Here is an 18,410-nt window from a genome sequence, read left to right as displayed (position 1 = left end):
GACTCAGGAAAGCCGCTAGCTAGCCGGGACTCAGGAAAGCCGCTAGCTAGCCGGGACTCAGGAAAGCCGCTAGCTAGCCGGGACTCAGGAAAGCCGCTAGCTAGCCGGGACTCAGGAAAGCTGCTAGCTAGCCGGGACTCAGGAAAGCCGCTAGCTAGCTGGGACTCAGGAAAGCTGCTCATCAGCCCAGGGCAAGGAGAGCCGCACGTCAGCTCGGGAACAGAAGGGTTGCACGTCTCGGCAGGGCAGTCGCTGTGAGCAGTCTCTGGCTTCTGGTAGACTGGGCAGACGCTTGCTGGCTCCTGTCCGACTAGGCAGTCGCGGTGAGCAGTCTCAGCTGGGCAGTCGCTGTGAGCATTCTCTGGCTTCTGGTCGACTGGGCAGACGCTTTCTGGCTCTTGTCCGACTGGGCTGCTGAATGGCTCCCTGCTGAAGTGGGCCTGAGGTGAGGACTTTGGCACAGAATCGTCTGGTTCTGGATCGGCAGGCTCAGGATCGGCTGGCTCTGGATCGGCCAGCGCTACCGTGAGGGAGGAACCACAAACCCAAAGGGCTCGGTCCAGAAACACTCTAAATGGCAGGTTAAGGTCCTCTAGTAACAGCATCGGAGCAAGTGGGTCATCTAAACCCTGCCAGAATTGATATTTCAAAAAGTCCTCCTCCCAGGCCCCATTCTGATAGTAATCAAGATAAACCGTAACGAAGCCCTCCACAGTGTCTCCATTCTGGTTGAAGAGATGATCCTCCAGGGCGTCCTCATCCATGTCCTTTTGTGGTTGAGTCTTCTGTCACGCACGGAAGGAGTGGGAGTCAGATTGGAGTAAGTGCAGTGATCTTTATTCACAAAGATCCAACCGAGAGTAGTATGAACAGGCAGAATACTGGTAATGACGAGGTAATGCTCAGAGCAGCAGCAGACAACAGGATGCTAGACAACAGGTAAGTAAGTACTCAAAATAAACTAGGAATGCAAGAGCAAGTCAGAGTGTCATGAACAAACGTAAGACTCGACGAAGAGTGAGTGTGTCTGTGCTGCTTATGAAGGTGGTCACTGATGAGATGCAGGTGGAGAACTGATGATCTGGCGTAATGCAGTGCAGGTGCGTGTAATCAGTAGTGAACGGCTGAGAGGAGTGAGTGCTGGGGAATGTGAATGGGAAACACAAACTGAAAGTCCATGAAAACCTTGAAAGTCCATGAAAACCAACAGAAAAGTCCATGTAAACCTGACAATTACATTACATGTCATTTAGCTGATGCTTTTATCCAAAGCAACTTACAATTGCAGATGTCAGAGGTCGAATACAGTAAGGTGAGCTATTTAAATTAGCTGGATACATGGTTAAACGTCCACAACAATCCCACTAATCGATCCCAAAACGTCCCAGTTAGAGAGTAAATGTCATAAACATTTAAAATCTTTACAATCATTCCCGAAAGAACCAAAACCAAGCAAGCCTGCCTTATTGCACGATCCAAATGTTGTTGTGAAGGGACAAAGCCGGATGCCGCATGTCCAGCTTGTCAGGCTTATCCTGGCAATGTACTTTAGTTGATCCCGAGTACTTTCTCAGTAACTTGGCTTTCTCTTCATCAAATAGCACAGTAATTATTATTATCATAGCCGTGTCCTCACTGTGCAGCACAATGGATGCAGGGTTGTGGAATGCACAACAATTACTGCTCTATCTCTGGCAAACAACAGGACAGTGAGGTTAAACTGATGACTGCTCCTGATAGTTGCCTGTTTGGTGACCATAAAGGACTCCGTGCTTAGTAGACGGAAAATTCAGGAAATCCACATTAAATCAGAGTCAAAAACTAAGTCAAGCCAATCGACAGTGGGCTGCTTTATTGGAGCCAAATGGTTTAAATCAGCCAGGGTCGGGGGTGGAGGTGACTTATCCTCCATGGGAATGACTGACATAGATCTGCCATACCATATGGTATGCCATCAGGCTTTGTATCTCTCCCACATTTTAACGGGAAGCTCATATTAATAAATGTTTGTTTTCAGACTGTAAATCTCTGATCGGCATGAATGATAACTTAAAGGCCTTTTTATGCTTCTGCATAGAATCAATGGCGTACCCCCGCAGACCCATCTGCGTCTACGCCGTAGCCTGACGTGCACCTCTCGAAAAATGTAACTACTAGTCGCAGAGACGCACATCGGCCGTGGCTTGGTAGCATTGCATTTCCCCTGACTCATTCCTGGTTCTCCTCCATAAACAACATGAAATCAAGGAGAGGGTTAACTTTTCCTGCTACAGATTTCCCACCGTGGTCAGAAAACACACTTTGTTTCTCTCACTATGACTCTAGAGTCGCTACTCATTCCGACGCTAATCACCGTCACTCTCTCACTTCTCCCTCGCTCTACACACCCCCCCCCTCCCCCGCACCTTTATTGTGGATGGAAGCCTTGAACTGAAAGCAAAGAATGATTTCACAATATCCTACTTACAGTGGACACGGCCTGAGTCGGGACTACTAGACTTAATAAAGAGTTATAAAGAGAGACGTAATGACTGACAGGTTGTTAATACAGAGATGTGCCTTCCATCTTAATCATTAAACTGGAGTGTAGAGGGAGCGTGACACACAATAGTGGATTTGCCGACTGTCCAGCAAAACGAGGCTAAGCCTGTTAATGAGTTGCTGCTGAGGCACGAGCCTTGTGTTTGTGATGGAATGTGCATTTGTCACACTGTTGATTTAGATTATAAAATACCAATACCAGTTCTTCCACAACTATTTGTGAAATACAGTTTGCATTGGGCAAAGGGGGGCCATTGTCAAGATGAAAACAGGAAAGGGACACCCCCAAAATGTTGACACAAAGTTGAAAGCACACTATCTCTTAAATATCATTGCATGCTGCAGCATTAAGGTGTCTCTTCATTGGAACTAAGGGGCCCAGACCAAGAAAAACAGCCTCCGATCAAAGTGTGTACTGTTGTAACGTATTAGCACTTCACTGAATATGTGTAAAATGTATCATATTATAATAATCATCCTGAGAGCCAAGCCCCATTGTGGGATTTGAGGCTCAGGATCTACTGTGGACCGGAGGGGGGTAAAAAGAGTCTTCACACGATCAGGGAACCATTTCTCCATTATCACGTCCATGTTGTTCACCACATCAGAGCAGTTTTAGGTGCACGTAAAGGATAAAATTAGATTATTTAGTGTTTAACACTGGCCGAGCTACTCATTTATGATGACCAGCTTTAAAATACTAGAGACAGGACTAATAGTAGCTTTGGGTGGATCAGTGGGCTCCAGTCCTCATTAACCCCCAGTAGTCTAATCCAGCCAGGCCCTGCATGCTGAGAGAGGACACACCCCAACTCTCTGAGCCAATTCAACATGCGCTGCAAGAAGCAATTCCATTTATCTTGGAAGCCGAAGCTGGGAATGACGTCACACCCAAGTTGAATGTGTTCCTTTTACAAGTTGGATTTTCATTGTTTTTATTAGCTCCAGCCAGTTTAGCCATTGTTAGCAATGTCAGTTTATAACATTGAATTATGCAGTTTTTTTGTGTATAGCAACATGTCCACAGATAGAAGTTGGACAGGACTGTGTGTACGGCTGATTTAGTGGGACACAAAAAGACAGAAGGGCTTATAACTGTATGTTACTAAAGCTTTTTGTTTCCTACTTTGACCTTGGAAAATCAGACTTCCGAGTACAAATGGAATGCACTATTATTAGAATGAAGGCGCTGAGTTTACCCACACTTTGCTTCCTGTGGTCTGATTCATAGTAAATATTAAACCTTTGTACCACCACTAATAATCCCCTTTCATACTAACACCCACTTAAATCTGGCTTTTCAAAATGGGACACAGCGGCGCGATCTTTCACATCCAACAACGCCCCTGTGGAAATGAACCATACCCCTGTTTTTAGGCACGTCTGTGACGTCGAACGTAACACACCAGAGAAAAAAAGACATACTTGTCTACTGGCAATGGTAGAGGAGTCAATCAATCAATCAATCGCCTTTTCTTTGCACATACGTGCTGATTTTTGTGTAAGTTGAACTTAAACCAGAAATGCCTGAATATGCAGTACCACTATTGGCCACTAGGTGCAAAACAAGTCTCAGTCAGTATTGAAGTTAATTCATAAAGTTTCAAACAAACCCAACCTAAACATTACACTACTAAGTTTTAAATTACTTTTTTATGATTAACATTTTTTGGGGGGATTGACGGCACCCCTTCATTCTTCCATCCTCTTAAAATGATCTGTCTGACAATCATTAAACTAGTAAAGTCTCTCATTCTTAACCCCTCTCCATTTCACAATTTGTTTCCATCATATTCCTCATCTGCACAACATGCAGAGAAGAAGCTTACTTCACAGGCGTGAAGTGAGTCAGTGTTTTCGTTAATGTGTCATTGTCAGAGTCCTGCAGTACTGTGTCACATGTTTTGATAAGCACCAATGGAGTTGAAGCTGATTCAGAGTCAGTGATGTCCGTCCCTCAGCCTTTGTCTGCGTCTCTCCAAACTAAGTTACGGCATATGACTGCTGAGGTTTGACTTGCAGAAGGATTAGATGCGTTGGCACTGGTCGGCCGCTCGCCTTTGTCCCCCAAAACAAACTGGGTGCTCCGTCACCCGGCCCAGCAGCTGCCGTCTGCTGACACAAGCCTTTGTGCCGACGGGCCCTCAGCCTCGGCGGCCAATGGGGGCCACCATCCTCTCTCCCTCTTTGTCTGAATAAGACATACGCGAGGCAGGTGTTTGCTTTAAAAAAAAAACTAATTTCCCCACTCTCTCTGTCTCCCATCTCCTCGCACCTGGTCCAGCAAACGTCCTGCCCTCATTGTCACACAGTGGGTTTTTGTTTCTAAACTGCAGTTTGTCGAGTCGTTACTTTTCAAGTGGAGCGTTTCCATTTTGTTTAGTGTCATGTTGTTTGGCAGTTTAATGCCGACATATAGACAACACAGTGCTCACTCTCCTCCCAAGTGCTTGTAGATCTTGTTGTCATGGCGAAGATGGCGCACTTCACATGTTGCTGGCTTGTGATTTGTTAAGTCTGAACATGGGATTGTGAGACAAAGAAGTGGGAGTTTGTGTGTGTGTGTGTGTGTGTGATGGCAAATAAGTTGAATTCGAGATTTGAGCATTTTGATGAGATGACTGACACTTGCTATGAGGACTGAAGGATATTGTATTCTTCACATGACATGCAGATGTTTAGGTATAAAGCTTCCATCAGCTGCATTCTGAACTTTTACAGCACGGCAATCTAACTAGGTCAGAACTGGCAACATCTTCATATCAGCCTCTCAAATATGAAGACTTTTCTCTGTTGTATACCTTATTAAACTGAAGATCTTTGGGTTTTGGACAAAACATGACATTTAAAGACATCTTGGACTTTGAAAAACTGAAATAGATATTTTTACTATTTTCGATTAATCAATGAAAATAATCAGTGGATTTATCGATATAAATATAATCATCAGTTGGTGGCGAGTTTCCTTGTCCTTTGGGTTTTTCTGACCTTTTTTTGACAGGACAGCTAGGTGAGAAAGGGGGAAGACATGCAGGAAATTGTCACAGGTCAGATTCGAACCCTGGACCTCTGCGTTGAGGCAAAAACCTCTCAGTATTTGTGCGACTGCTCTACCCACTGATCCAACCCAGCCACGCTGATATTATTATTTTTCAACGCGTGCTGTTTTGTCAGACTTGCAACTGCTCCTCAGGTGGTCATTGTAGCTCATGTCTGAATAATACCATTACTGTAACAGATAGTGAAGCCGGCAATGTTATGTTATCCCTGTGTGAAAGGGGCTTTAGATTTATGGTTTTCTTTCTGTGTATTTGTGTCATTCCTCCTCCTTCTCCACCTGTTGTCACTCTTCAGTCCTGTGATGCATTACTTGCCCATAGTGCACTGAATCCCAGAGCTGCTTTATTTGAAATGGAAGAAGGTGGCAGATGGAGGTTTTCCAAACTAACGTTCCCTGCTGGGTCTGTCTGTGTCAGCAGCTTCAGCCCTGTTGACGCTACCGTCCGAGGTCGGATCCAGTAACATTAACAGCGGTCGACAGCTGCACCTGTAACCTGGACTAACTTTAATGGGCTTCTGTTTTTTTTTGTTCCTTCTCTTTGTTGTTGCAGTTTTACAGATGGTTTGTTTCCAGCCTAAATATGTACTTTTTCTACTCTTAAGTGCCTTGAAGACAATCTTTGGTCCTGCTGAGTAGTTAATCCAAATATATAAAGAGACCCACAGAGAGACTTGCACACACTTTCAGAGCTTTATTTCTAGGATTGTTGTCTTTTTAAACACTTAACATTCATCACACTCACTTGTTTAAACTGTCTAATTAGACTATCTGACTATCTGGTAGAACAAAAAAAGAAATCTGTATCAGGGTTCAACATGGGCAAGTGAAAAAAGATTCTACTGGCCCGAAGTAAATTTTGACTGCCCCCTATACAAATAGTTTTTTTTATTAGTTTCTATCTATAATTTCTTTGACCTCATACATTTGTAGGTCCCGTTATTTCCACTACGTCAAAGAGTTTGAGTTGGAACATTTGTATTTTTTTTGTTTCTAAATCTACAATAACTGCAAATGAGCAATGTTTTATGCAAATACTTTAACAGCACTAGGTAGCGTAGGATTGTTTATTAAAATACCTGGAAATCAATGTGGAACTGTAAGCAGGTTCCAATCCTGTATAATGTAATTTATGATAGATTGATGATCAGAAAAAATTATTGAAACCCTTAGTGGCTTTTTACTTGCCCCGGGTCATTGGGCAACCCCTTATTGTTAAACCCTGTGTATATTTAAAAAAAACAGGAAAAAAGGGGAGAATGATCCTGTTCCAGTGTGTCCTTGAGTGAACCTGTTACTGCATCCAGATGTTTGGAGAGAGGGGAGGAGACAGGCGGACTGCAGGGGAGAGGGATGGGAGGGGGGGAGGTAGTGCCTGCTAGCGGACGAGCCATCACCATGGAGTAGCCTCCTCAGCAGCCCGTAAGTAGCTTTAGCCCTCATCGTGCCCCGGTGCACCCGGCCAGCATGAGGCTGAGGAGGCCGGCGGGGCATATGGGAGCAGATCGGCTGTTTTGTTGTGATTAAAAAGAAGGAGGAGGAGGCGAGGGAGACACAGACATTCTGAGCAAAGGGGGATGGGCCAGGCTTTGTCAGTGCAGGCATGTAGACAGGCAGACGCATGCAGAGCAAATTCAATTGAGACTGCCAACTCGAGCCGTCTTGTGTGTGTCGGTATTTAGGTGGCCGCTTGGGCAGCACGTGTGTGTGTGTGTTTGTGTGTGTGTGTGTGCGCGAGCGTGTGTGTGGATGCAAAGAGCCGATACATGTCCATCTATGATCGCAGCAGCATGTTTTAATATGTCACTGATGTTGCTCTTGCCCCTCCACTCACTGCCACGTCCTACTGTAGAGACATGCGACTGCGAGCCGGGCTGACACCTGCATGCAAACACAAACACATGCATTCAGATTCATCAGGAGCCAAAAATAGATCAAGGACGTCCCCCTACATTTTTCAGGTTGGCCAGAAAGTAAAGCATAACGCAGCTAAGAGACGGTTGGATGACAGCTGCTTTGTTGCATCATTCTGCTGTGCTGGCTTACGTGGACACTGGACTCCTTGAGTATCTGAACTAGCATCAAATGTGTACACACACACACACACACACACACACACACACACACACACACACACACACACACACACACACACACACACACTAGCTGGTCATCTAGGCAGCAGCTAATGGGGATCCTTATAATAAATACTAAATACACTACTGTTATTTAGGCTAATGTTGATAGAACATCACCATTAAACCGTGAAAAAATATAGTAATGTGTTTGTTTGAGGCGCAGTCTTTCTGCACAACCTGCTGCTTCCTGTACCGCGAGATGCACTGACCTTAACATTGCTGTCCTCCTGTCAAACTCATGTTTCTTTGGGGGATTTTTTTCCCCAGATACAGTATGCTTCTTTACAAGAGGCTCAGAAAATCCCCTGAAAACCTATTTTATTATCTCTAAAAAGCATTTTAACAAGTTGATTTGTAGAAAGCTGAAATTCAGATGGACAATTTTAACTGGAGAGCAGAGTAGACACTTAATTTGCCAACATTTGCCAATAATAATAATAATATTAAAAATAATAGTTTTGTCCAGTTCCCAGGCAACCTTTCTTTCCTCTTCCAGTTGAACTTCAGAGAAAATGAAAAAGTTTTTCCATCTCGAGGTGTTAGAAAATCCAATATTAGGTTGGCTGAGAAAAGCTTCCTCCACTGCTAAATGTCATTGTCAGTGTGATTTCCACCTTTATACTAATTAATATTTATAGAACACACAACACTGCACCAGTGTCACAATTAGAGTGACACACACTCACACACACACACACACACACGTCTGAATTCTTTTGGTGGATTTTGGTGGATGGCTCTCACCGGTCATTGTGCTTGTTTGTGAACTGATGTGGGTCACTGACCTGAGAGCTGAACTGGAATGCAGTCTCTCAGTCAGATGTAGGTCAGCCTGTAATGGCTCCTGTTGTGTCATACGCGAGAATGATAGCAGCACTTCCCACACACTGTGCCGAGCTGCCCCAGTGCTAACAATGGCAGGGTGATGTCACTGTGGACGGCCACACTCAAATTTCTGCACCATGACGTGAGGATGGGTTCACACTGCATCACAAAGTGTCCCCACTCTGATTATTTTCCTCTCACATCAGACAGACAGCGCATCAGATGTGTTTGAACTGGGAAAATGGCTTCTTTTCAATTTCAGTTCAATTGATGTGGTTTTAATAGTTTTTGGACAACAATGGACCTCTATGGCACAGAGGAAGAAGATATATCATGCTCTGATACACAAACAATACATGTTAGTGGATATATTAGTGTTTTCATGGGAAGTATGCTGACAATGAGAAAAATTTTAAATATCCCCTGTCGGTGTAAGAGACTGTAAAAAATGAGTTAATCTCCACAATGTTAAAACTATAGTGCGCAACTATTTTATATTAATGAGTGTCCGTTACATTCATGAAATTGCCAAATGAGTTGATACAAAGCTAATTACACCTATCAGCTCCACGGAACTCTCTCTGTATTCGTCAGTATGATTATGTTTACAAAATGGTGTAGTCCAGTGACATTTGCGCGCTAAAGCTTGAGTGATGCGTGTTACGTCACCGCTAAGAAACATTGAGAGAGAATTGTTGGGTCTTTGTAAATTATAGAGTGTGGTCTGGACCTACTATATCTGTAAAGTGTCCTGAGATAACTTCTGTTATGATATAAAACTATAAACTTTGGGGACAAAGAAGGCCATTAAAATTACAAGATAATCACCTCTTCTGAAGAGTCCATGTTTTTTTAATCCTCCGTGTCCTCCTTGATTTGACGGGTTAAGCTACTAGCAAGCACGTGGAGGAGGGTGGGGGTGCGATCACCAAAGGCTTGCGCCATGTGGATAGTGTTGTTGTCATTACTTAGAATTCCTCATGGGGATGACAGAAACTACGCACTATAGCTTTAAAGCTTTAGTGCGTAACCTTTTGATATAATAAAATAATATATAAAATAATAATAAACATTGTCATAAATAATAAATAATATAATAAACGTCCGTTACATTCAAGCCATTGCCAAATGAGTTGCTACAAAGCTAATTAAGACTATCGGCTCCACACAACTCTCTCTGGATTTCTCAGTATGGCTATGTTCAGAAGATTGTGTCACCCGGTGACTTTCGCGCGCAGAAACTTGAAGATAATTACCTCTTCTAAAGAGTCCATCATGTTTTTTCAATCCTCTGTGTCCTCCTTGCATACTAGCAACTGCGTGGAGTAGGGGTGGGAGCGCATGCACGATCACGTAAGGCTTGTATCATGTGGACGCGACGACAGTTTTGTTGTCTGGCTCAGGTTAAACTCTTTGTGAAACATGAATAAACACAAACAATGAATGCTACAGAACTTTCTTTTATTATCCAGTTTGACAGTCAGTTATAACGGAAAAAGAACATAAATAAACCACTTTAACGTAGATTTTCTTTAGGGCTTTATTACGTGGTATCGGATCGGTGCACAAACTCCAGTACTTCCCGATACCGATACCAGCGTTTTAGGCAGTATTTTCGATACTCGATACTTTAGAGGCAATTTGGTCGGTGCCTAAAAAGTATCAAATTCGGTACCCAGACCTAGTAATACCCCAGGAGGATATGTTGCCAGGTTTGTTCTTGTGCAGGCTTTTCTTCAAACTAGTTATGTAGAAGAGAGGAAGATCAAAGGAATAAAACAGTTTCAGGTTTCTCCAGCAACACCTTCTATAACGTGACATTTTTTCTCTCCGCAGAGTGAGGAAGCTAAAGGAGACGCTGGTGACGGTGCAGCAGCTGGATAAGAACATGAGCAACCTGCGGACATGGCTGTCTCGCATCGAGGCAGAGCTGGCCAAGCCGCTGGTCTACAACGTCTGCCACAGTGACGAGATCCAGAGGAAACTAGCTGAGCAGCAGGTAGGCCAAGACGGAATGATTCTTGTTTTAATGAGAAGTTTGTGTTACGGCGGAGCTAGGAAACCCAAGCGCTAGACACGGGGGGGCACAGGAGGCAGGAGTATAGTTGAAGGAAGGTTTATTACAAACTTAGTCTATATTGAGGACGTTTAATTCCCGGGATTGTTCAGGTGCCGTTGGAAATTCCTCCGGATGTCCCTCATTTCGGCCAGATATCTGTTACCTTCCGATTTCTTTGCGTTGTAATTCTAAACTCTGATGGATTTATGAGGACTATTGTTACTGCAGGGTAAATCCAGACAGCTAGCTAGACTATCTGTCCAATCTGAGATTTCTGTTGCACAAATAAAACAACCTTTGAACGTACACATGTTCCACCAAAACAAGATCCTTCCCAAGGCTATTTTGCAGTGGCCCTGTTGCTCCGTCCGTCGCATAGCACCGCCCATGACGATTGTGATTGGTTTAAAGAAATGCCAATAAACCAGAGCACGTTTTTCTCCTATCCCGGAATACTGTGTGGACTAGCCATACCTTCCTCCGCAGCGCTGTGGAGGAAGGTCTGGCAATGCGAGACTATTACAAACTTGAATATTGCATCAGGGAGTTAACTAAATCCAAAAGGTGGGGAACTGAAGTTGGGAAACCAGGAAGGGGGTAGCCAGGGGTTATGTGTGTGAGGGTGGTGTACAGTAGTGAATCGAGCACAGGCAAAAACTGAGACCAAAGTCTCACAGGAATCAAAAGATGGAGCAGACGGAACTGCATGGAGAGGAAAACGTGGAGCTTTCTTCAGTTTGCCGTCTTAGTGATGAAGATCAAGACTCTAAGTCAAGTTAGCTGCAGTTCAGTAGAGAAGCAAGGTGGGAGAAGTTTTCATCAGGCTGCCAGGGCACGGCTTGTAAAAGTGCTTCTCAGTTAATGCGTAGACAATGTTAAGTGAGTCCAGTGCCACAGTGACTGAGGCTCATTGGTTTTGTTGTGTTTAGAGCCATTCACCAAACCACACTGACAGAAAAAAGGGAGCTCTCAGGAACAAAGGTAAAATTATTAAACCTCAACAGGAGAGATTCTGATGTTTCTATGTAAAGGGGTGGCTTGTGGCTCAAGGTTGGCGGTTCAATCCGGCCACATGTCAAAGCGTCCCTGAGCAAGACACCGAACCCCAAGTTGCTACCCGGATGCTCTATATATAGCAGTCCACTGCATCCTAATACTTAGGATAGGTTAAAATGCAGAAATAGAATTTCACTACATTTTGATCGTTTTGTGAAAGTGAAAGAAAACTTCCAAATGGTAACTGGTTAGGGTTAGGGTTAAAAATACAGGTAAAAAATATGGAACAGCGCCTCCTCAGACCTACCACTATAACTAGTGATCTTAACTAAAGGCTTAAAAAGCTTTACGATGGCGCGGGGCAGAATGGAGACTCCACTTTGAGGGGAGACACTGCAGGGCACTTTGAGTGGACTTTAGGGAAGGAAGTACCTCACTCGCTCACTAGTGATGCAAGCCTGCTTTTAAAGCCTTTATGTTCCTGCCACCCTGTAGTGATCCACAGCGTAATAACATGAGAGTAGAGTAATGTGTGCTGCAAAGTAAAATCTCAGCAAGCTGCAGGAAGAGGGGTAGAGAGACGCTAAATGCACCGAGAGCTCGGCCTCAGCCGGCAGTCCAAAGAAAGAAATGGACGTCAGCCTGTTTGTCCATTTGCAGCCTGCCGTACTGCTACTTTACTGAAAAGGAGAAAGGTTTCTGGTATGAGAGGATGAGGAGAGAAGTTTCACAGAGAGAAGATTAATGAGATTTAAACTTTTTGGTACAGTAAGCTGTCTACTTCACTGCTTTCATGATCAGATTTGTGTGTTTGTGTATAATTAAAGATGGAAGGGGAAATAAGTTAATTTGCTAAAGTCACAGCAACATATCAACTAGGACAGTAGTTCTAATAAATGGAACTGAAATTTAAAAGATTTACACTTTACTTGAAGATATCTACATAAGAGTGACATGACACTGTCATGAACGTGTCATAAACATTATAAACAAGTCATAAACGTTGACATAACGCTTCTTTTAGGTTTTGTTATGACAAGTTATGGTTAGGGTTAGGGTTAGGGTTAAGGTTAGGGTTCATGTGTCATGTGTCATGTGTTCATGACAGTGTTGTGTCACGCTTATGTAGATACCTTCAAGTAAAGTGTTACCGAATTGCTGACAGAATTGTTGCATCAAAAAGTATTTTTTCGAAACACGTTTAAGACAGTTCTCAAGCACTTGTGCATCTTTGTGGACTGTAGGCATGCATGAACATGGTTTCTCCATAGTGCTCCCTTAGTCATTGCTTTTTTTTCTGAGAAGCTCAACATCTTCTAAACTTTGAAAGTTCTCTGCTCCATCAAAAACATGTCTGGCAAAGTGCTTCACGCAACAATTTTCATGTTCACAAAAAGCTACTGACCATATGAAACCAGAACCTGTCGGTGCTGCCTATACCCGCAGGTTCCAGGAGAGTTTAGATATTTCTTTTTCTAGTTTTATGATGGTTTGTGGTTCAGAACTGCGCAGATACATTCATTTAACAAAACATTAACAATGGAGGAGACTGTACTCAATTGATGCACTGATTAGGCGTGTGTCGATTCCAGTTTGGATCAGGTATCGATTAGGGATCGACCAATATTATAATAGTTTTTCAGGGCGGATATCGATACCGATTATTTGTAGTTAATGAAACCAAAAATGGATATTTGGAACCGATATGCATTTACAGTAAAAATTCACATTTTGGAATGTTACAAACTCCAACACAAAAGTTTGTTTAAATGCTTCAGGCAAGTATGTAATAAAATTGAAACTCTAAGCACACAGTAAAAAAAATAATTAATAAATCAATACAGAAATGGCTTCCTGAAGTCTAAACAAACAACAGTTAGTTGCAAGTGTTGCAGACTGCTGACAAAGCTGTAGCGGAGCCAAAGTAGCGCACTCTTTAATAATTACCTTTATTGGTCATTGGTTAAATAAAACACTGATACAGATAATTTGTCAATATCTGCCCAGATAATCAGTCGATCCCAAGTATCGACGCATAACGGGATGACTGACGACGTGTTTTTTCTACGGCGCTATTAAAGGAACACGCCGACTTATTGGGAATTTAGCTTATTCACTGTAACCCCCAGAGTAAGACAAGTGGATACATACCCTTCTCATCTCCGTGCGTGCTGTTTTATTGGGAGTAGTAGGATTACTGGAACCATTCACCTGCATGTTCAGTGCCGGCCTGATGCCGCTGGAGCCGTCAGACAGCATTACAGCACACATGGAGATGAGAAGGATATGTATCGACTTGTCTAACTCTGGGGGTTACGGTGAATAAGCTAAATTCCCAATAAGTCGGCGTGTTCCTTTAAGGCGATTTGAACTAACTTACTATCAGAAGTAATATCTTAAAAAAAAGAAAATCTCTAAATCTGTGCCCTACTGTGCATTTAGAAATGTTTCTGGTGGATCTCTGTTTTCCATGCCCATGCTCACCAAAACTTTGCTCTGAGCTCCATAGGAGCAGTTAAAATTATGGTTAGGTTTTGGATTGTGATGTTAAAGATAATAATGTTACACCGCACATAGTCTCGCTTTGCCAGACCTTTCTCCACAGCGCTGCGGAGGAGGGTCTGACTAGTCCACACAGCATTCCGGGATAGGAGAAAAACATGCTCTGGTTCAACTTTTTATTGTTTTTTTTTAATGCAAATATCAGAACAGAAACAGAGAAACTGAACAAGAACAAAAACACTCACCCACCCTCTGCAGTCTCGAGGAAAAAAACAACAAATAAACAAACAGAAATCGCACCTTGCCTAGTCACTGTCCTCTAGTTCTTGTGGCGCTGAGGTCATTAGGCCTGATATTTGTGCTGCTGCACTTTCCCATAGGTTGATAGTTGATGATTTAACTTTGTTAATCCTTGCTGTAGTTTATTGACATTTCTTAAAACCAATCACAATCGTCATGGGCACCGCTAAGCGCCGGACGGAGCCACGGTGCCGCTGCAAAATAGCCTCGGGAAGGAACTTGTTTGAACTTTAAGGTTGTTTTTACCCTGCAGAGATCTGAGGAGCATTTAATCATAGTCCTTATAAATCCACCGCAGTTTAAAATTCCAACACAAAGAAAGCGCATGTAACGGACATCCGGCCAAAAAGAGTGACCTCCGGCGAAATTTCCTGCTGCAATGGTGCAATCCAGGAAGTGGAACATCGTGGATATAGACTAAACGGAACATGATGCTGGGATATTGTTGTGCCGTTTAATGACACACAGACTTTTGAAAGGAAGCCGTTGTTTTTTTCTCTTTGGTTTAAATATTTTACATAAAATGTTCACACTCTTTTCATTCACGTAACTTTGACTGTAATGGCTGCAGAAAGCCTAAAGGTCTGATTATATCAAAGCTCCGTTAGATGCTGAGCCACGCCGCCGCTCCCTGCGAGCAGACCCCATATCGGCTACGACTGGACAAATTTAACAATAGAAACCATCGCCCAACCGTAGCAGATGATCTCTTGCTAATCATTTTCGGTTAAACTTTACTTTAAGGTATCTACATAAGAGTGACATGACACTGTCATGAGCGTGTCATAAACATTATAAACAAGTCATAAACGTTTATGACGTAACGCTTCTGTCATCAAGTGTCATTCGGTTTTTGTCATGACAAGTTAGGGTTAGGGTTAGAGTTACGGTTAGGGTTCATGTGTCACTCTTATGTAGATACCTTCAAGTAAAGTGTTACCTCATTTTCTCTCCTCTCCAAAAACTAAGTAATACTTACTTTGTCTGAATTTAGACAGACACATATCCGAGGAAAGAGTAAATGATTGAAGAAGGAAAAGGTTCGTGAAAGAGAGGGAGAGATGTATGACAGACAGACAGAGTAAAAGTAAAAGTTAAGAAAGAAACGGAGCGCAGAGCCAGGCTGGCTGAAAGAGACGGCTCCTCAAAAAAGGCTGCAGCTCTCTCCATTAGTGGATGAAGGATGGCTGAAATGACTCCCCCGTGGATGGGCTCTTTAAGCTTTCATCTCTCACCATGGCAACCCGGAGAGTTGTAACTTCTAACAAACGAACCGACGAAACGCTCTGATTCTCTGGCTCTCTCTCTCTCACTCAGAGACACAGACACCAAAAATCACATCTGGTGTTGAAGTACTGACAGTGAAAACCATTCATTCTGCTGCTGTACTGAGCTTGAATGTTTAATCGTGATTACGATTTCGCTCCTCCACAACAACAAACAGATTAATCGAGAAAAACGATGTTGTCTCTTATTTTGTCTTGTGTTCTAAATGAGAAAATAAAGTTCAACAGGAAAAGTATTGAGGGAAATTTCATAGTTCAAGGTATTTTCACTGTTGATTGTTTTACTGTTTTTTTAACTTCAACAAATGCAACACCTTTTTCAAAAGTCAACGATTTCAATATTGACCAAAATATTCGTAAAAATATGATTTTTTTCCTCCCATTATCAATGCTAAATTATGGGTTGCTTTATTTGAGCAGCTAAAAACTGTTTTGAGAACTGAAACTCAAAGAGACCATACCAGGAATCCTTCAAACGTGCGCCTCAATCTTCCTTCCGAGCCGTATCGTTGTATAGACGAGGACGAGGTTTACCGACTGTGCCATTTGACCCACAGGATCTGCAGCGGGACATCGAGCAGCACACGGAGAGCGTGGCGTCAGTGCTGACGCTCTGCGACATCCTGCTCCACGACGCCGACGCCTGCGGCAGTGACTCAGAGAACGACTCAATCCAGCAGACCACCCGCAGCCTGGACCGCCGCTGGAGGAACATCTGCGCCATGTCCATGGAGAGGAGGATGAGGTGAGCGCTCAAACTGTGTCTTAATGCTTCATCATGCCACAAAATGTGTTAAGGTTAGCTGACTTGGACTCAAATGCAGAACTCGGAGACAGAGACAAGAAGTGAATGTGAACAAACAAGATTTATTGAACATAATACCTAATGTGCTAGGGGCAGAGTTCAGGGAAGGATCCATGTCTGAGGAAACAGTCAGAGGGGCTTTGGGAAATCCAGCAGATTCTGAGATTCAGGGTTTGATTCAGTGTGTTCCAGAGGCAGGGTTCCAAAATTCAGAGCCGTGTGTGCAGGATCCACCAAGGCAGTGGTTCTCAACCTGGGGATAATTTCTGGGGTTCACCAGATGGTTGGGGAGAAAAAAATTAAATAACATATTCTAGACAGGGGAATAGTTTTTACATTACTCTGAGTTTGGTACATTTCATGTGTTATATTCAGAGCTTCATGTGTAAATCAGGAGGTACTGGAACACAGAAAGGGGTCTGAAGGCAGGTCAGGGGGAGAGAAAAAGTCAAAACACTTCAAAAATCCACAGAGCCTGGAGCACATTGGACAAGGTTAGGGGCTAGCTGCTAAAACTAAAACTTAGTCATTAAAGCAAAGCATTATTTGTTTACATTTATTAATCAGAGCATATACAAGAATCACTAAAAATCACTAAGGGGAGGCGTGTAGAAACAGCTTTTTACACCGGTTTGCAGCTCTCTTTTTCGTTGTTGAGGGGTCACGGGGGGTCGCGAACACCAACCTCATTATGCTTGGGGTGGACGACTCAAAAAGGTTGAGAACCACTGCAATAGGGTACAGGAAATCAGGATTAGCAAGGTACAGATCAGGTAACAACATATTAAGAGTTCCTAACAAAATAAGTAGAAATCTCTCACATTATGTCAAGTTATGACAGGGTGACTCAATACTCCCAACACAAACATAAACATACAAAGGAGAAAGGTTTCTGGTAATGAGAGGATGTGGAGGGATGGGAGGGTTTTACAGGTTAGGTACAGTAAGCTTTCTACTTCACCACCTTCACTAATATCATGATCAGATGTATGTTTGTGTATAATCAAAGATGGAAGGGGAAACAGGTAAATGTGTTAAAGTCACAGTAACATATCAACCACGACTGACAAAGCAAAAAATTTATCTCAGCCTGTGCATAGGGCCTTTTTACATAGAGTACGTCATGAATAAATTAAATGAAAATCGTCCTATAAAAGCTTTGTCGTGACTCAATACTCTGAAACAAAGTGAACATAATATATAAATGAGCATATAAATCAAGCGGCCAGTCTTTATTTTGCATGTTTTATAAAAATAATCAACATTTATTTGAGTGACCTGTGTCTGCTGCTCAGGTTTTAACCACACACACACACAAACAAATATTGCCCCCTCTGTTGTTTGTCCCTCAGGATTGAGGAGACCTGGCGTCTCTGGTGTAAGTTCCTGGACGACTTCTCTCGCTTTGAAGACTGGCTGAAGACGGCTGAGCTGACCGCAGCCAGTCCGGACTCTGCGGACGCCCTGTACACCAGCGCCAAGGAGGAGCTCAAGAAGTTCGAGGTCAGTTTGGGAGAATACTGGAAAATGGAGCCGCAAAGGCGGATTTATGCTTCTGTGGGGGAGAGCTTTCGCCGTAGCCTACGTAATTGGCCTGAGGTTCATACTTGTGCGCTGGTGTTTGTGTTGTTCTAGCGTATCTCTTTAAGAGAATAGCAGGTTTTGGGCACGTTGAATGTGGTTATTGGATTGAACGACATGTATCCTCAAAACGTGCAGCGGTCTCTGAGGTTTGTTTAATCTCGTTCAGTGGCTGTGTCACAGGTGATACCCAATCAGCAGAGACGTGTATGTATGCAGTGTTTTCCCTAGATTTGTGGAAGACTTAAGTGCGAGGGGTTTAGGCATAAATCCTCAAGAAAATGTTTTTCCATACAAATAAAAAAAAATGCAATTTCCC

At 43.1% G+C, this 18,410-nt stretch overlaps 1 protein-coding gene across 2 annotated transcripts in view; it reads left to right on the top strand.

Moving 5' to 3' along the window:
• LOC114546348 (nesprin-2) overlaps nt 1–18,410 on the top strand; it is a 152,551-nt gene that overhangs the window by 115,149 nt on the left and 18,992 nt on the right. For both annotated transcript variants that reach the window (XM_028565063.1, XM_028565062.1), the window contains exons 35-37: nt 10,399–10,561; nt 16,263–16,450; nt 17,863–18,013. In XM_028565063.1, the coding sequence (XP_028420864.1) occupies nt 10,399–10,561; nt 16,263–16,450; nt 17,863–18,013 (502 nt within the window). The remainder of the gene's footprint in view (nt 1–10,398; nt 10,562–16,262; nt 16,451–17,862; nt 18,014–18,410) is intronic.

The sequence above is a fragment of the Perca flavescens genome, chromosome 20, assembly GCF_004354835.1.
Source record: "Perca flavescens isolate YP-PL-M2 chromosome 20, PFLA_1.0, whole genome shotgun sequence".
Classification (NCBI taxonomy): Eukaryota; Metazoa; Chordata; class Actinopteri; order Perciformes; family Percidae; genus Perca; species Perca flavescens.
The sequence above is the reverse complement of the archived record's forward strand: the minus strand, read 5'-3'. Positions and strand labels throughout refer to the sequence as shown.